The sequence below is a fragment of the Microcaecilia unicolor genome, chromosome 13 (assembly GCF_901765095.1).
Source record: "Microcaecilia unicolor chromosome 13, aMicUni1.1, whole genome shotgun sequence".
Taxonomy (NCBI): Eukaryota; Metazoa; Chordata; class Amphibia; order Gymnophiona; family Siphonopidae; genus Microcaecilia; species Microcaecilia unicolor.
This window is the reverse complement of record NC_044043.1, coordinates 54,791,432-54,808,323: the sequence shown is the minus strand read 5'-3', so window position 1 is coordinate 54,808,323 and position 16,892 is coordinate 54,791,432. Positions and strand designations below refer to the sequence as shown.

The window sequence follows — 16,892 nt, the reverse complement described above, 5'->3', positions numbered from 1 at the left end:
GGGATGGGTGGGGATGGGTAAGATTCCAGTGGGGATGGGTGGGGACGGGTAAGATTTCTGTCCCCGTGCAACTCTCTACTCTGAATGTCCCTGCTTCAGCAAATAGGCCTGGTGTAAGAGATATATAAACACTAGAGAAAACAAAGATCCCAATGCAGCTGAATGCTTTGTTGGGCCCTGAGGTTGTAAAATGACAGCTGTGCTCCACACGTGATTAGACAGAGGCTGTTCCTCACTGCCAGTAGGCCCCAATAAAATGGTACCTGTTCCAGCGTTCTTCTGTATTAAACTACCCAGTGGCCCCACTCGAGATCCCTAAATCTCTGGCATAATCATATGCTGTGCTGCTGACAGTTTCCCCCACGCCCTGCGGGATTCCCAGCTTGCACGCACTGCAATGCCCCGACACTAGTTGGTGTGGCCCACAGTGGGAAAACTGCTTAACTGCCTCCAACTGGCACAAGCGCATCATACCAAATCCCAAGCAGCAAGTCAGGATCCCTCCCCTATATCAAGTAGAACTTGCAGCCCTCCAAGCAGTTCCGATTCAAACTTTACCACTGCTAGCTGCCAAACTGACTCTGCACAAGTCTTACCGCAGATGAGAAAGGCTCGGAACCGATTCTCTTGCCCACACTCTCCAGAAAACCTCTTTCTTTTTTAAGGTTGTTGCACTGGAAAAAAAAAAAAAAAAAAAGAGAGCTCTATAGAAAACAGGGGAGAGGTGAAGGGAGGGAAGAATTAAATTCATGAAGCACCAGAGGCAGGGATCTGATGACCTCCAGATATGACTCTGCAGACTCATCCATCTACAACGCTCAACTGGGGACCAGCTGATTAATTGGACCAGGAGCACAGCACTCAGAACCAGAGGCTGAAACTGTGTCCATCCACCTGCTGGAGATAGAAAATACTGAGGAGCTGGGACTGGATGCCAAGAGAGATATGCCTCACTCGGTTTCAGTTCTCTACTTCCACCTGCCGGTTAACCGACACAACTATCCCATAGGTTCTGAAAAAGTGGAAAGCTATGTAATTGCAGAGAGACAATCTGCCGCCAACTTGAACCAAGGGACCCAGTGCACCCTCACTGGACATGCTGGAAAGCTCCGGTACCACCAGCAGAACCAGACTCCAGATCTCAATCAAAGGGCCTGTCCGCAGCAGAGGTTGGAGTCACCAAGTGTCTGTCTACCCAACAGTGGCCCAGTCTCCTGTGGTGATCCCCAGTCACTAAGGGCTACTTAAACTCTTTCTGCCTGAGTTTAGGAAGCTGAATAGGCCTCTGCTAACCTTTCCAAGTCCTCCCCAAACAGTAACCTCCCTTCGAAGGGAGACTAACTGAGGGGCATCTAGGAGGCAACAACTGCAGCTCGGTGGCTCCAGAACTAACAGCAAGCCATCACCATGGCTGCCTTTGACCAGAAGGCCAGGTGTACTAAATCACAAGTACATCAACCAAAAGGGCTGTGCCCTACTACAGGCGATAAACTTCTGGAGACACTGGCTGTTGATGTAACCAATGCAGCATAACCCTAGCCACACAGCCCCCACAGATAGCCACTTAGATGCTGGACTCTCCAGAGGAGAAACCCAGCTTAAGCTGCTGCTCCACTCTCGTCTAATGCCACTCTCTTAGGGCTAAACCCCAGGAATCAGCACAGCATTTTTTTTTCTATGTGACTGCCAAGATGAGTACTCCACATTATGGTACGTTTCCACCTCCTTAGAAGCAAAAATATAAAGGGGGAAATGGGACTTGATATACTGCCTTTCTGAGGTTTTTGCAACTACATTCAAAGTGGTTTACATATATTCAGGTACTTATTTTTTGTACCAGGGACAATGGAGGGTTAAGTGACTTGCCCAGAGTCAAAGGAGCTGCAGTGGGAATCGAACTCAGTTCCCCAGGATCAAAGTCCACTGCACTAACCACTAGGCTACTCCTCCAAGGTTCCCATCCAGGAACTTCTAGTCCACCATCATGTAGGAGAGCTTTATAGAGTGGAAAACGTTGCAGTGGTCTGGCAAGCCCTTCCAACAGAGAGTTCCCCCCCCCCCCCCCAAAGGGGTCAGCTGCAGGTACTCATAGAACCTAAGAGCCTCCTCTGACCTAGACTCTGATCACGTGACCACTTTTCTGGCCCCTCTCTCTGGGGAGGAGCCTGCTTTAAATCCAAGGGGCTCTCTGGATCTAAAAGGCACGCTGGATCATCTGGGGACCATCAAACCCCATTCGGGGGCTCCGAGACAACTTGTTCTCCACTTCAACGCTGATGAGGGACCAGTCTCTGCTTGCTGAATCCTCTGGGCTAAGCCCTGGTGCAAAAACGAGTCCAGGGCCCAAGAGTCTCTCTGGAACTCCCCAGCTGATGGGTGGGAGAGAAACTCCCCACATCTCTCCAAGCCCCGATGTGGGCTGAGAATGCTACTGCTACAGAACACTACAGCAGGAGATTTTTTAAAATGTGAGTGACAAAAGTCACCATTAACAATCGGGACCTGCCTCCAAGCAGGGAATCTGGGACATGGCCCCGGCATGGCCTCCACCCCAACCCAGGCCGTTTCTGAAGCTAGAAATAGTCGCTGGAAAGCGAATAGAATGTTGGGTAATATTAGGAAAGGTATGGAAAACAGGTGTGAGGATGTTATAATGTCGTTGTATCACTCTATGCTTGAGTATTGTGTTTAATTCTGGTCTCCGCATCTCAAGAAAGATATAGTAGAATTGGAAAAGGTGCAGCGAAGGGCGACTAAAATGATAGCGAGGATGGGACGACTTCCCTATGAGGAAAGACTGAGGAGGCTAGGGCTTTTCAGCTTGGAGAAGAGACGGCTGAGGGGAGACATGATAGAGGTATATAAAATAATGAGTGGAGTGGAACAGGTGGATGTGAAGCGTCTGTTCACGCTTTCCAAAAATACTAGGACTAGGGGGCATGTGATGAAACTACAGTGTAATAAATTTAAAACAAATCGGAGAAACTTTTTCTTCATCCAAGGCATAATTAAACTCTGGAATTCATTGCCGGAGAACGTGGTGAAGGCGGTTAGCTTAGCAGAGTTTAAAAAGGGGTTAGACAGTTTCCTAAAGGACAAATACATAAACCACTACTAAATGGACTTGGGGAAAAATCCACAATTCCAGGAATAACATGTATAGAATGTTTGTACGTTTGGGAAGCTTGCCAGGTGCCCTTGGCCTGGATTGGCCGCTGTCGTGGACGGGATGCTGGGCTCGATGGACCCTTGGTCTTTTGCCAGTGTGGCATTACTTATGTACTTATATATCAAGGAAAGGAAAACAGAGCCAGCAGCTGCACTCCGAGCCTGCTGGCAGGCCTGCGAGGCCACATAGTTTGCATTTGCAGGCTTGCCTGCCCTCTCAGGCCAACTCAGACCCGGGGCTCTGACGTCCAAACCATCACCCTGCTCACTTGGGTTAACTCTAAATAAGTTTGTATTTTTTTTTTAAGGCTGCCAAAGCAGACCTCTTTTTTTTAACAGTTCTGTTCCCTACACCAGGGAATAAAGCTGAAGCAGGCAGAACTAATGAAAGTGCCTGGAGGCTGCAGGGGAGCCCAAGGAAATATAACCCAAAAAGGGTGTACTGGCAAGGAAGGGAGGGGGATGGGGACCCACACCCCTCTGGCAAGGCCCCAGAGGGCAGATTTAGTGTCTCACCCAATGGACACTATGAAGCATGACTGGGGACAGTGGAGTCAAGCTCCACCCTCAACCAGGTGCGGTCTGGCACCAGAGAGCACAGGAGCAGACATTAGCCTCAATCTTGCTATGTGGCCAGCAGAGAAGGAACCTAAGCCAGGGACCAGAACACCAGCCTGAGAGACCTACCATCTACTGGAGCTAGAAAAATATATTGAGGTTTTCCTCTCAGCACCAGACCTTATACTGGTGAGGTCACTGGAAAGATCACTTTTTTTTTTCTCTACCTCCATCTGTGATAGGAGGGGATAACATTCACTTGTTCAGAAAAGTGCCGCTGATGCTAAGGAAACATATTGTGATAATAACAGAAGAAATTTAAAACAAAAATAAGCATCACAGTATTCTACCCATAAGTTCTCAGGTGACCAATTCAAGATCAAATCTTTTCAATTTTTTTAAATTAAATTATAACACACTGAACTAACAGACCTTACTGCTGCCAGTTAAGAATTAAATCCTCTGCCTTCTGTCCTGCAGAGTCCCCATACTAAGGGGATAAAAGTTTAAATTCAATTTATTTGATATACTGCAAAATTTCAACGTAGAAATCTAAGAAGTTTACAATTATAAATTAGGGGAGAAAAAAGGAAGCAACACAAAATAACATAACACAGATTGGAATAAAAGAGGGAAGGAGGAAAAGGAATGTTTACATCATGAAAAAGAGGGGGAAAACAAGGGTGGAAAAGAACACGGGTGCTGTCTGCTCACCTAATGTCAGAAACATAGAAAAAGATTCTAAAAATCAGGCATCCATAGAAGAAAAAGCCAGAGAGAAATAAGCAGCTTTTAACTGAGACAAAGTTCTGAAAGGACCGCTCAAGACGCAGACACATGGGAAGGGTATTCCATAGTGTGGGATAAGCCATACTAAAACATGAACTTCTAACAGTTGGAAAAATGGGACAACAGACCCCGATTAGCCAACAGGCGTGATCTAGCAGGGGCATAGGGAACCAAAAAAGTAGCTATGGGCAGACCAGAAGATTGAATTGGATGGGGACAGGATATTCAGTTTAAAGGGAATCTGATATGCGATAGGAAGCGGCTTGACATGATATCAAGTTCAGCATCTTCACTAACAGCAGCCAATGTAGGTCACTTAGAAATACCCCACAAATCCCAATAGAAAAACCATACTGCCCTCTCCCAGATGATGTGGAGATATCGAGAATGTGTCAGAACTGGGTGACATCCAGGCCTAGGAAGAAATGGCCACAGAGGCTCAACGATTTCTGGTACAATTGACAAATAAATGCATTTTTTGTCATGGTGGAAGATTAATGGAGCTGTCTCTGTTTCCAGTCCACAACAGTTGCTGCAGGGCAGGATTCGTCCCTAAGGCCAGATATATTATTTATATTTCTTTCTCACCAAGAGATAAACTGCTCATGGCAAGATGCAAGCAACAAAATCAGCAACAGAACTGTTACATTTAAAACATTTTATTATAACAAAATAACCACATAAGGTCAAGCATAACACACATACATCAATTATTTCTCAGATAACACACTCACCCCATTTTATGCAGTCATACTTGGTATTTCAATTTAAAAGCAGCCAATAAAAGACCAAAATCTCCAAGGTTACCAAGCCAGTAAAGACAATCCTCCACTATTTAGAAGATTTCACAAAACAAACATGTGTCTAAATACCATAGTCTTCAAGCAGTAAATTTCTACTGGGAGATAATTCCATAATTTTATACATATGAGAGCACATTTGCAGCACCCTAAGAATTTATTTATAGCAGACAACCTTCACTGGTGGATGGGTTCAGAACTCATTAACTTTATTGGGCTCATAGATAAAACCTAATAAAAATCCTAATAAAAAAACCTATGTTCTATTTTCTGTTTATGTACAGTATTTTGTAAACTACTTGTAGGCTTTTTAACACAAGACTGTATATCAAGCATGAGAAAATAGAAATACATTAATTCTTGAAATAGTGCAGCATATGATTAATCAAGTACCAGTGCAGGTACTCTGAAATGCTTCTGAATCTCATCAACCCTTAATACATATTATGTATTCAACTAGTAGCCAATGAAAATCTGCTAATATGCAGGTCATTCTCACCTTCAAATCAATTCCTGAACAACTAAACTATTTGTAAGCTATAAATGCACAGCTTTAGTAGACCAATAAACAATATATTACAATAAATCAGCCTGCTTGTAACAAAACACATGGATTATTTTCACCTCATTTTTTTTTCTTACAGGTGAATGTAATAGCTATCACCCTTCTTCCAGACTGATTTTGCACCCCCCCCCCCACCAAAAAAAAAAATATCCAAGACAAAGCTAGTCACTTTACATCTGCTTAATTAAAAACCAAGAAAATGCCACATATTGGGTTTAGGAAACACCATTAATGACCCATTGCCAAGCATTATGTGAATCTATTGCACAGGTCCCTTGCTCTCCCTGCAGCTATTTGCAATATGCTGTGTCCTTTAAACTGCCTTTAAAAAATGACCAGCTTCATTCCTATCAAATTTTAATTTTGCTGTATTTTTTTCACATAACCAGAAACAAAATTAATTTAACAAACAATACCTATTGAAAATACATTATAGGGAGCACAGAACTTTTAAGTTTTCCAGCTTCGAGTAAAACTCATGCTTCTCATTTGAACGCTGCACTATCAGACAAAAGGTCATACAAAGCCTGCAGTTAGACAAATCTTGGCAGTATCAAAATTAAAAACCTTACCATTCAATAATTTTTTTTAACATTCTCTTTACCTTGCACAGAGCAACAGTTACACCAGGTAGTACATATGCAAGGCTGTACTTTTCGATCACACAGATTCATCTCCATGGCCAGCCATAGACCTCCTTAAGCCACATCCACAGCAGAAAATGCATGTTAATTTCACCCTTCCCCAGTACTTTGTAGATGCTTAAACAACCTTAGTACTAAGTAAACCTTAACCTGTAACCCAAACTCCTTTACTCTGTCCAGTGAGGGGATCATATGGATTTTCAGTACACCGAATTGTTTTGAAAAGTTGGCTGCTACATTCCCAGGTCCCTCTTCGCAGTGCTGTTGTTAGAGCAAAACAAACCGACAAGTACGGCTTCAGCTAAACTCCGTGATAGAAAAATTAGCGCATTCAATATGTGCGAACATGACCCACCAGTAACACGGAAAGAGCCGTGAGCAAGTACCCGGGCTGACCATGGCCTGTCAGGCTCTTCCTACAGAAAGAGATAGCGAGAAAAAAAGAAGGTACCGGCATCACACTCCATCCCGCTAGGGAACAGACACTCACCTGCAACGCGTTGAGCCCCAAGGCGGCTCGCAGACCGTCGCAGCTGGGCCAAAGAAGGAGGAACACAGGGAGAGAGGGGGGGGCGGAGGTCACTCAGGCAGTAACACTACCATCACTACTGCCACCGCCATCTTGAAAGCGCGGCTCCGCCCTCGGCGCGCTCCAGCCACTGAGACGCGCGCAGGGTCCCTGCCCGGGACAGTGGTGGCGGAGTCTGCAGCCCTCTAACCCTCTTGCTGCAGAGTGCAGACAGACCCAAGCTCTCTACGTCTTTCTCTCAGACGCTTCGGTGCTACCAGGGTAGCCCAGCCCAGTCCTACTAAAAATGTATCAACTTCATCATCTCTACTGGGATATCTGCCACCGATCCGCAGAAAATAAGCTGCTACTTATAACTTACATGATTACAATGAAGAGTGTACCGTGTGGTTACCGGTATTTCGGTACCGTAGTCAGACAGGAAACGCTGAGATATCGGCCTGCTAGGACCTTGTGGTGTAGCGGTGAAACTGTCCCGCCGGAACCCGAAGGATAGGGCGGAACGTATAGAGAGAGCCTCTAGTTCCAGTCGGTGACAGTTTATTGGGGACAACGCACGGAATGAAGTCGAGCTGATGTTTTGGGCTGTGGTGCTTGTGGCTGGGCTTGGGCTTTACTTGTGTAGCTGGATTCAAGTTGTCTGCCGACGGGGTGGGGTACAAGTTGCGCTTGGCCAACAGTCGCGTCCTGTGCTGCTTCTGGTTGCCCACCCCGATGATGAGTGCATGTTTTTTCGCGCCGGTTGTGTTGGGCTTCAGGAAGTTGGACTGGCCGTTGGCTGTTCTTTGCTGCTCCACAGGTATGTAAATCCTCAATCAGGGGTAGGTGGGCTATCCAAAGAGGTGTTATGACGGGAGATAGCATGAGCCTATTTGTCCTATTCTATGGCTGAAGCCAGTGGGAGGAGCTTGCTGCCATTTTGTGTGGCCCCCAAACATTCGAAGAAGACGCAGAGGACTTGTGAGGTGGGACGGTGTAAAAGCCAGATCTGCGGGGTGGGACGGAGTAAAAGCCAGATTTACACCGTCCCGCGGCCGTCAAAACAAAGGAGCGCCCGTCAAAACAAACAACCGCTTAAGGTAGTACTTAGATCCGGAGGATCCCGAGGATCCCGCAGATCTGGCTTTTACACCGTCCCCATGTGAGGTTTATGGCTGCCTATGTGTGTTTTTTTGGTAACTTTTTTTCTTATTTATTTGAAGCTTTCCATAGATAAACCGAGGGGTATAAATCTTTTTTTTTTTTTTTTTTTTTGGGGGGGGGGGGGGTCCTTAAGGGTGCGCTGTAGTCTAGTGCGGGTGCTCTGGAGCGGCAGACTTGTTTTTGGAGCCGCGGGAGTTCCCACATCTTGGTCTCAAAGCTCAGGCAGAGCCGGGGCCTTTTTTCTTTTTTTTTTTTTTTTTTAAAGCTGCTCCCTACAAAAATCGAGCCTCCTGTGGTTCCAAAAACAAATCTGCTGCTCCGGAGCATCCGCCCCCCCCCCCCCCCCCCCCCCCAGAGGTTTAAAAAAAATTAAGGTTATCTATGGGAAGCTTTTAAATAATTAAAAAATGAAAAAACACATAGATACTCAAATCTCACACGTTTGTTATTATCAATAGCGTCTGCAAATGTTTGGGGTCACACAATATGGCAGCTGCAGGAGGGAGACAGCTTCAGTTTTTTGATGTAACGCACTCTCCTGACATAAAATCTATTAATTCTTCTTGAATTTGGATTTGGCAAAGGGATGGGGTAATTAAATCTGAAATTCATATCCTTTTCTCCAGCATAGATTGTGAGAAATCCCCTTGGCCTTATATGTGCATTGGTATTATAAAACTACATGCTTCCTCTTTAATTCATCGTCAAGATATTCAGAGTTAAGATCATAAGAATAGCCATACTGGGTCAGACCAATGGAGACAAGATACTGTGCTGGATGGACCAACAGTGGTCAATCCAGGTCACAAGTACCTGACGGAAACCCAAATACTAGCAACATTCCATTCTACCAATCCCAGGGTAAGCGGTGGCTTCCCCATGTCTGTCTCAATAGCAGACTATGGAGATTGCTTCCAGTAACTCGTTTTCAATAATACATTCATATTTTACAAATGCAAGAAATTTAGAAATTCAAACAAGGCAAAACTCATTTTCCCCAATTAGGGAGAAATTTTTAAATTCTTAAACATTTGACCACATTTTTGGGAGACAAGATATAGGAAATTATAACATAAGAAGAAAAAAAATAATGTAATCTAGACAGAAAGGAGAACAAAAATTTGTACACTAATGGTAATAACAGCATGTTTCTGTGTGAAGATTCAGGTTGAAGTTGGCATATCACACTTTTCCTTGGATAATATACAGTATATTCCAACATTTTCTTCGGGTCAAGGAACAAGTAATTTATATTATTTATAGATACAAGACACCTGCAAGGAAATTTTAATGCATATGTACCACCTAAGGCGAGAATTCTAGGTCAGGAAATATCTGAATCCTCTCACCTAGGAATTTGTCACTCATATGTCTAAAATATAATCAAAAAATATTATTCCTGTCTGATTCAAATGCAAATGATACTAATAGAGTAGTTCGTTGTATAACAACTTCCAATGAGCTTTCCAAGAATTCAGTAATATTAAGTTCAGGTTGAGATTCCAAGGCCCTGGTTTTGATTCCCATTATATATTGAGCTCTAACGATGGGAGGAAAGCCCTCCGTTGGACCTAGCAGAACTTCTCCAAAATATTTTTTCAGCATATCAATTGCAGGCACCAAAGGTGCTTTTGGAAAATCAAGAAGTTTTAAATTATTCCTCCTTCCTTGGTTATCAAGATATTCTAGTTTCCTAACCAGAATATCCCTGTCCTTAATCACTGGTCCTGTCTGGCTTTGTAAATTCTTAATTTCTCCATTTATGAATTCCATTTTTTCTTCATTTACTTGCATTCTACCAGTTAAAGAGTCATGAATTTGTTTTAAGGAAGAAACTTCTTCCTTAAAAGAATTAGTTGCTTAGATAAGGGTAGAGTTCAATCCTTGAATAGCTTCCCACAGTGTGTCCATAGTGACTACTGCTGTTTTTTTAAATTCTCCTGTTCCTTGAAAAGCAGCCCCCATACTAATAGAAGTTGGGCCACTCACTGTCACCCCCCCCCCCCCCGATGGCATTACTGGGGTCGATGTAACGGCAGGTCCTCCTCCTGCTGCATGTAGACTCAGCTCTTCTGGCGGTGTGTGCTGCTGCAACTCTGCCGACATCAATCTGCTTCCGGGTTGCGGGGGAACTGTATGCAGAGACGGGCTCAACAAGGCCACTTCCATGCTGCGGTCCGATCGAAATCCGTCGAATCGTACCAGAGCGGGCTGCTGCTGTTCAAACTTCTGGACGCCACAATTTTCCAGCGTCTGCTGTCGGTAAGCGGGACCTGCGGGGTTGGGGGAGGTCTGTCGCCCGATTTTCCCTTTCCTTTTCCCCATTATACTTAGGGGTAATAGAGGTGCTCACACGACGGCGTTTACTGGGAGTCGGGAGCTCAGTTGCCCAGATCCTCTCCGGTCCCTATCTTGTCTCCGTCCAAAACTTTTTAAAATCCAGATATGCTAAGTGCTGTTACCACATGTTCTGGCAACAAGTTCCAGAGCTTAACTATTCTTTAAGTGAAAAAATATTTCCCCCTATTTGTTTTAAAAGTATTTTCATGCAACTTCATTCAGTGTCCCCTAGCCTTTGTACTTTTTGAAAGTAAAAAAAAATTATTCACTTTTACCCATTCTACACCACTCAGGATTTTGTAGACCTTGGTCATATCACCTTCAGCTGTCTGTTTTCCAAGTTGAAGAGCCCTAACCGCTTTAGCCTTTCCTCATATGAAAGTTGTTCTATCCCCTTTTATCATTTTGGTCGCTGTTCTTTGAACCTTTAATAATTCCACTATATATATTTTTTTTTTTTTAATTATTTTTTTTATTTTTTTTTTTAAAGATACAGCGACCAGAATTAAACACAATACTTGAGGTAAGGTTGCACTGTGAAGCGATACAGTGGCATTATAGTATGCTTGGTCTCACTAATCATCTCTTTCCTAATAATTCCTAGCATTCTATTTGCTATTTTTCTTGGGTTCTGGTTCTCAAGGTGGGCTCAAGCATCAGGTAGCTATTATTTGGATTATTCTTCCCAATATGCATTCTCTGATTATCACCTTAAATTATATTTGCTGGCCCTGCAGCTGCTTTCTCCTTGTGACTCTGGGCAAGTCACTTAACCCTCCATTGCCCCTGGTACAAAATAAGTACCTGAATATATGTAAACCGCTTTGAATGTAGTTGCAAAAACCTCAGAAAGGCAGTATATCAAGTCCCATTTCCCTTTCCCTTTGTGGTTTGACTGCCTTGGTTTCAAATGTCTTACTTTCATTGTACAACAGTTTTGTTAAAACAATTAGCTATGAGCAGTTGTCCTGCATAATTCATCAGTGAAAACATGGAAGAGGAATAATCTTTATCCTGTTTTTGTCTAAGATGTTTAGTAGAAATTTGGGCCTAAAAATGGTCTGAAACCCTCATCTATGAAATCTGACTTATCTTTAGGTTGGCTAAGGTGCATGGGCTGCAAAAGCCCCAAGAGTGGCACAGTATAGGCGGTGAGGTATTTATGTACATGAAAGAAGAGGAGGGGAGGAATAGCCCTGTGGAAAAAGAAGATGATAGCGCCTCTCAATAAGTCTCTGGTGAGAACTCATCTACAGTACTGTCATATGATGAAACAGGCTCTTCAGCTTGGAAAACAGATGGCTGGGGGGGGGGGGATATGATAGAAGTCTACAAAATCCTGAGTGGTGTAGAATGGGTAAAAGTGAATTGATTTTTTTTTTACTCTTTAAAAAAAGTACAGAGACTACAGGACACTCAAGAGTTATATGATAATACTTGTAAAACAAATAAGAGGAAATATTTTTCCATTCAACTAATAGGTAAGTTCTGGAACTAGTTACCAGAGGATGTTACAGCGATTAGCATATCTGTTTTAAGAAAAGGTTTGAACAAGTTCCTGGAGGAAAACTCCATAGTATGCTATGGGGGGAAGCTTCTGCTTGCTCTGAGATTGGTAGCATGGAATCGTGCTACTATTTGGAATTCTTCTATCTTGGGATTCCTGGAAGCAGGAAACTGAGCTAGATTGGCCCAGCATGGCTATTATGTACAATTCTGGGAAATGTAGGTGGTTATATGTATATTTTGTAAGAGGCCAATTCCTACCTATGTACTCGCTTATGTCTAGGGGGCGTGGCCTCTGCCCAACCTTAGCTGCATGGAAAATAACGGACAGACCAATGGAATATATTAGTTTATTTATACAGTGTTATATACAAAAATATAGAAAACTCTTATCAGCTTATAGCATCAGCAATTCCTGATTGCATGCACAATGATACCAAAAATATAGAGAATAACTATGATTATCCTATTGGCTAATCTGTAATGACAGATAAACACAATACCAAGATCCTAATGATTACCACACAAATCTTATACTAGGCTAACAGCAACTAGAGATCATAAATCCTGACGTCACACATCTGATGGGTCCGAGCACAGACTAATTATCTAACCCAGCCTGAAGGAAGTAAACTATGATCTCACCGTCCCGGTCACCAGATCAGATTCCTTCCGATGCCTCAGCCGAATGTCTCAGCGAGGTCCCACAAGCTCAGGTGATGCACTTGTCTTGATCAGCCACAGATGATACAGACTCAGTATAGATCCTGTAGACAGCTGTAATCTGGGGAAAAGCTTTGCCAGGTATTATCAGTAAGTCTCTCAGGTAACTTAGGTGCTTGCAGAAATGCAAGTGTTCTCCTCTTCTGTTCTTCTGTTCTTCTCTCTTCTTCTTCTTCTCAGGAACTAGTCTCTTTCTGTTCCCGCTTCTCAGATCAATCAGTTTTCTGGGAGCCAATCAGAAATAATCCCACCATGTACTCCCAGCATCTGTATGAAGCTTCCTTTGTCCGTCTTATCTCGTAAGCTCTCTCTCTCACTCTCTCTCCCTCAGGGACATGCATTCTCCCCCGATACAGAGTGACCTTGGAGGTGGTGCAGGCTTCAGTAAATCTATTACAAGCTGAAATGCTGACTTCTGCACAGTTGGTAGTCAGACATATAGGTGAAAGGTTGCAGCGTCCATGTTGGCTGTAAAGGTGCTCTCATATGCACACAGGGTGGGTGAGATCACAGCAAATACTCCTACAGATTCCCCCCCTTGGAGATGGAAATTACTGCAAAGGAGTAAAGGCCTTCTCCAACCTAACTACAAAAATAAACCAGACAGTTCAGTCAGGATTCAGGTACAAACTTCATGGTCAAAACTACAAAAAGTTTCAAGTAAATCTCAACTAATGCAAACTAACACTCTTCAAACAGTTCAATTAAGCAAAATAATGTTCACAAGGAAATCACAAATGCTAATACAGCAAAATACTGAATAATAGAACCCGCATGTGCAGTTAGTTAAAAGTCTTAACACATGAAAATTAATCAAACAAATCATGAACCATAATCACATAGATCATGAAAATCACATCATGCAAAGCATATTAGTACAGAAAAGTGAAAATGGAATAACTTGTTGGCAAAACTCTGGTTAGAGGTAACTACATAAAGTCTTGCAATCTCATCGCCGGAGGTGACAAAGTGTTTACGCGATAGCGTAAATGACGAAGGTCTCTCCAAAACACTACAGCACACAGGAGCATGATGACCCACGAGATGGTCAAAAGTGGGATGACAACGTGAGTGGACATGTGGAACTGGGTGACATCAGATGAACGACGTTTGTAATCTGCAACCTCGAGAGTCTCATGGTCAACAGATAATTCAACAGTGTGAGAGTCTTTGGACTATAAAAATGGTATAAGGTCCATAGCAAAGTCAATAGGATGTCCACGAAATACATCAAGCACTTCCAACTCAGAAACAACCGGGTCTGTGTCAAGATAAAACAGGGAAACTCCTCCTACATGGGCAACAGCATACTTGGGTACAGCGATCACACAAACATTGCAAGGAAGAGTGTAACGGTTGATTACATCATGCTTCTGAAAGGTGACAGTAAGTTCCGTACTAGGTGTGCTAACTAACCATACCGTATCCAGTACAGCTACAGTGGTATCAGAAAAATCGTCATATTTTGATACGGTAACCTTACACTTCTCTTGGACATTCTCTGTGGACAAGCCACAAAGAGCTTCTGTTGTGTCTTTCAGGAAAGGTTTACCAGGGCATAGCCAATTAACATCTTTAGTTTTGTGGCAAAGGTCTAAGTTAGGGACCAAATAATGTTGCGGAGCATCCTGTTGGTAAGCAACATACTTAGGTGTATCAACATTAAGGTACAAATTCTCATGCCACGTACCTACATTTACAACTTGTTTGAGCTGGTATACATTCTCAGGCATAATAAATGGCAAATTAAGGATGAAGGCAATTTCCATACGCTCCATATCCAAATAAAGGGGAAGGGCAGTACCTAAATGAAATGCGATTTGAATTTGAAAAGGTTCAATAGACAAACGGGTAACTTTGGCAAAGGCATCTTTAACAACATCAGATGGTATCAGGTACGTTGGTATCTGTCCCTGCATTAGCTTACTAATACTAGTATCTACTTCCCTAAATAAATCCTGGATAAGGTCCTTAACAGGTTGTATAAACACACGGTCTTCATTCATGGTACCTTTAATTGTCAACAAATCAGCTGTGTTAGCACTAATTTTATGTGTATGTAAATTCACAAGAGTGACCGTATCAGCAATAGTTTTACCCTGGGCCACAAGTTGGCTCTGTTGGACTACCAATTTGGTCTCGATGGCTTTCAAATCTGCTTGGATGGCTTGTATATTGGCCTGCAGCTTTTGGACAGAAACTACGTTGGCAACAGACATGGAAATACCAAAAAGTGAACCAATGGCCGAAAAAATCAAACCACCGGCAAGACCCAGAAAACGCTTAGATCTGGACCGGGAATTATAAGGTTGCATAGGTTGTACCATGACTTTGTCCAGTTGATGCAAAATGTTCTTCACTTGTGCACGGGCATTTTGCATATAATTGAAAAACCAGGAATGGGTAACAGCAGACAGAGATAAGTTACTCATATTGAAATGTTTCAGTAGTACATGCATTGGGTCAAGGGACACAACTACTTTCTGGGGAACAATCTGGGACTGGGTAATCAGGAAGCCAGGGGTATCTTGCAGAACAACTCCAGACATGGGACCAGGTTCGATCATCTTGGACCACGATCCCAGCAGCACGGAGATCCAGAACACGATCATCAGGGTTCTTTTCTGCATCTGCAAGGTACAAAGAAAACAGACTATGCTGTTGGGGTGTTAGTACAGTTCGTGTCATCAACACATACGTCTGGAATCAAATGACTGGGATGACGTGGTCTCAATTGATTGGTGTGGACCCATTTAAGGGTGTCTTCACCCTTAGTATTTTTCTTGAGGCAAATTTGGTAAGCCACAGGTGAAGCTTTTTCCACTATTGGGAATGGACCACGCCAACTAGGCAGAAACTTCCTTTCTTTAACCTTGTTTCTGGCAAAATTGAAGTAGAATACCTTGTCGCCAATTTGGTATTCTTTAGAGGTAGTCCCTTGATCATAATAGGCTTTTCTACCTCTAGCGCTACTTTCCAAGTTTTTCTGAGCAAAGGCAAAGGCACTTTGCAAATGCTTACGCAACTGGGTGACATATTCATGAGTGGAGGTAGCACTGGACAAGTTCACATCATTAGTCCTGTACAACAAATGAATTGGTAATGTCATTTCCCTACCTGTCATCATCTCAAAAGGAGACACTCCGGTGGAACGGTGGGGTGTGGAACGAATCGCCATAAGGACCAATGGTAAGACAATATCCCAATTCTTACCTGAGGATGACACATACTTCTTCAGGATGGTCACGATGGTGCGATTAGCTCTTTCCACTTGTCCCGAAGATTGAGGTCTGTAAGCTATGTGCAACTTACTCTTTACTCCAAGCATCTTCCACATATGTTGAATCACCTCTGCCGTGAACTGAGAACCTTGGTCTGAATCCACTCGCATCGGCAAACCCCACCGGCTGAACACATGATTCAGTAGTAAGGTAGCCGTGGTTTCTGCCGTGCAGTTGGGTGCAGGCAGACACTCCAACCACTTGGTGAACAAGCAGGTGACTGTGAGCAAGTACTTGTTACCACGAGTGGATCGAACTACAGGACCAACCCAATCAATCTGGATATCCGACCAGGGCATGGCGATACCCTTCTTCCTAAGTGGTGCTCGGTGAGATGGTGAAGATGGCTGGAAACGACAACAGGTCAAACACCCTCGCGTGTACAACTGTACATCCTGTCGCATGTGAGGCCAATAAGCTACTTGCTTTAGGGTCTCATAGGTGATATTCTCCCCTCGATGTCCAGCACATGGTTCGTCATGGGCATGCTGCAACATAATGCCTCGATATTCTTTAGGCACCACCCATTGCTCAATGCCATGCTTACTCGTCCGAATAAGCAGGTCCTTGTGAAGTTTGAACTTCTCTCGGGAGGCATAGAGGATCCTCATTTCCTCATCTTGCTTGTCTTCTTCCGTCAGGGGACAGTCTTGCGGATTCCATATGTACTCATAAAATCTCCCGATCACCGGGTCGGATTTCTGTGCCATGACAAGATCAAAGGATGGGACTTCACTGCACCACTGGACCACCGGCGTGTCGTTGGACTGCTTCGCCTGTCGTCGGGTGACCGCCTGGACAGCCGCAGTCTCCACATCTGGGGGTCGCCATAATTCTCCTGTAAGC

The 16,892-nt window shown here is 43.7% G+C and overlaps 2 protein-coding genes across 2 annotated transcripts in view; one reads left to right on the top strand and one right to left on the bottom strand.

Moving 5' to 3' along the window:
- LOC115482386 (nuclear receptor corepressor 1-like) overlaps positions 1-7,322 on the bottom strand; it is a 103,814-nt gene extending 96,492 nt beyond the window's left edge. The window contains exon 1 of the mRNA XM_030222134.1: positions 7,015-7,322. The gene's annotated coding sequence lies outside the window, so the exon portion shown is untranslated. The remainder of the gene's footprint in view (positions 1-7,014) is intronic.
- A 348-nt stretch (positions 7,323-7,670) lies between these two features.
- Positions 7,671-16,892, top strand: part of PIGL (phosphatidylinositol glycan anchor biosynthesis class L) — a 107,048-nt gene continuing 97,826 nt past the window's right edge. Inside the window, exon 1 of the mRNA XM_030222210.1 lies at positions 7,671-7,852. Coding sequence (XP_030078070.1) covers positions 7,768-7,852 — 85 coding nt within the window. The 5' untranslated portion in view covers positions 7,671-7,767. The remainder of the gene's footprint in view (positions 7,853-16,892) is intronic.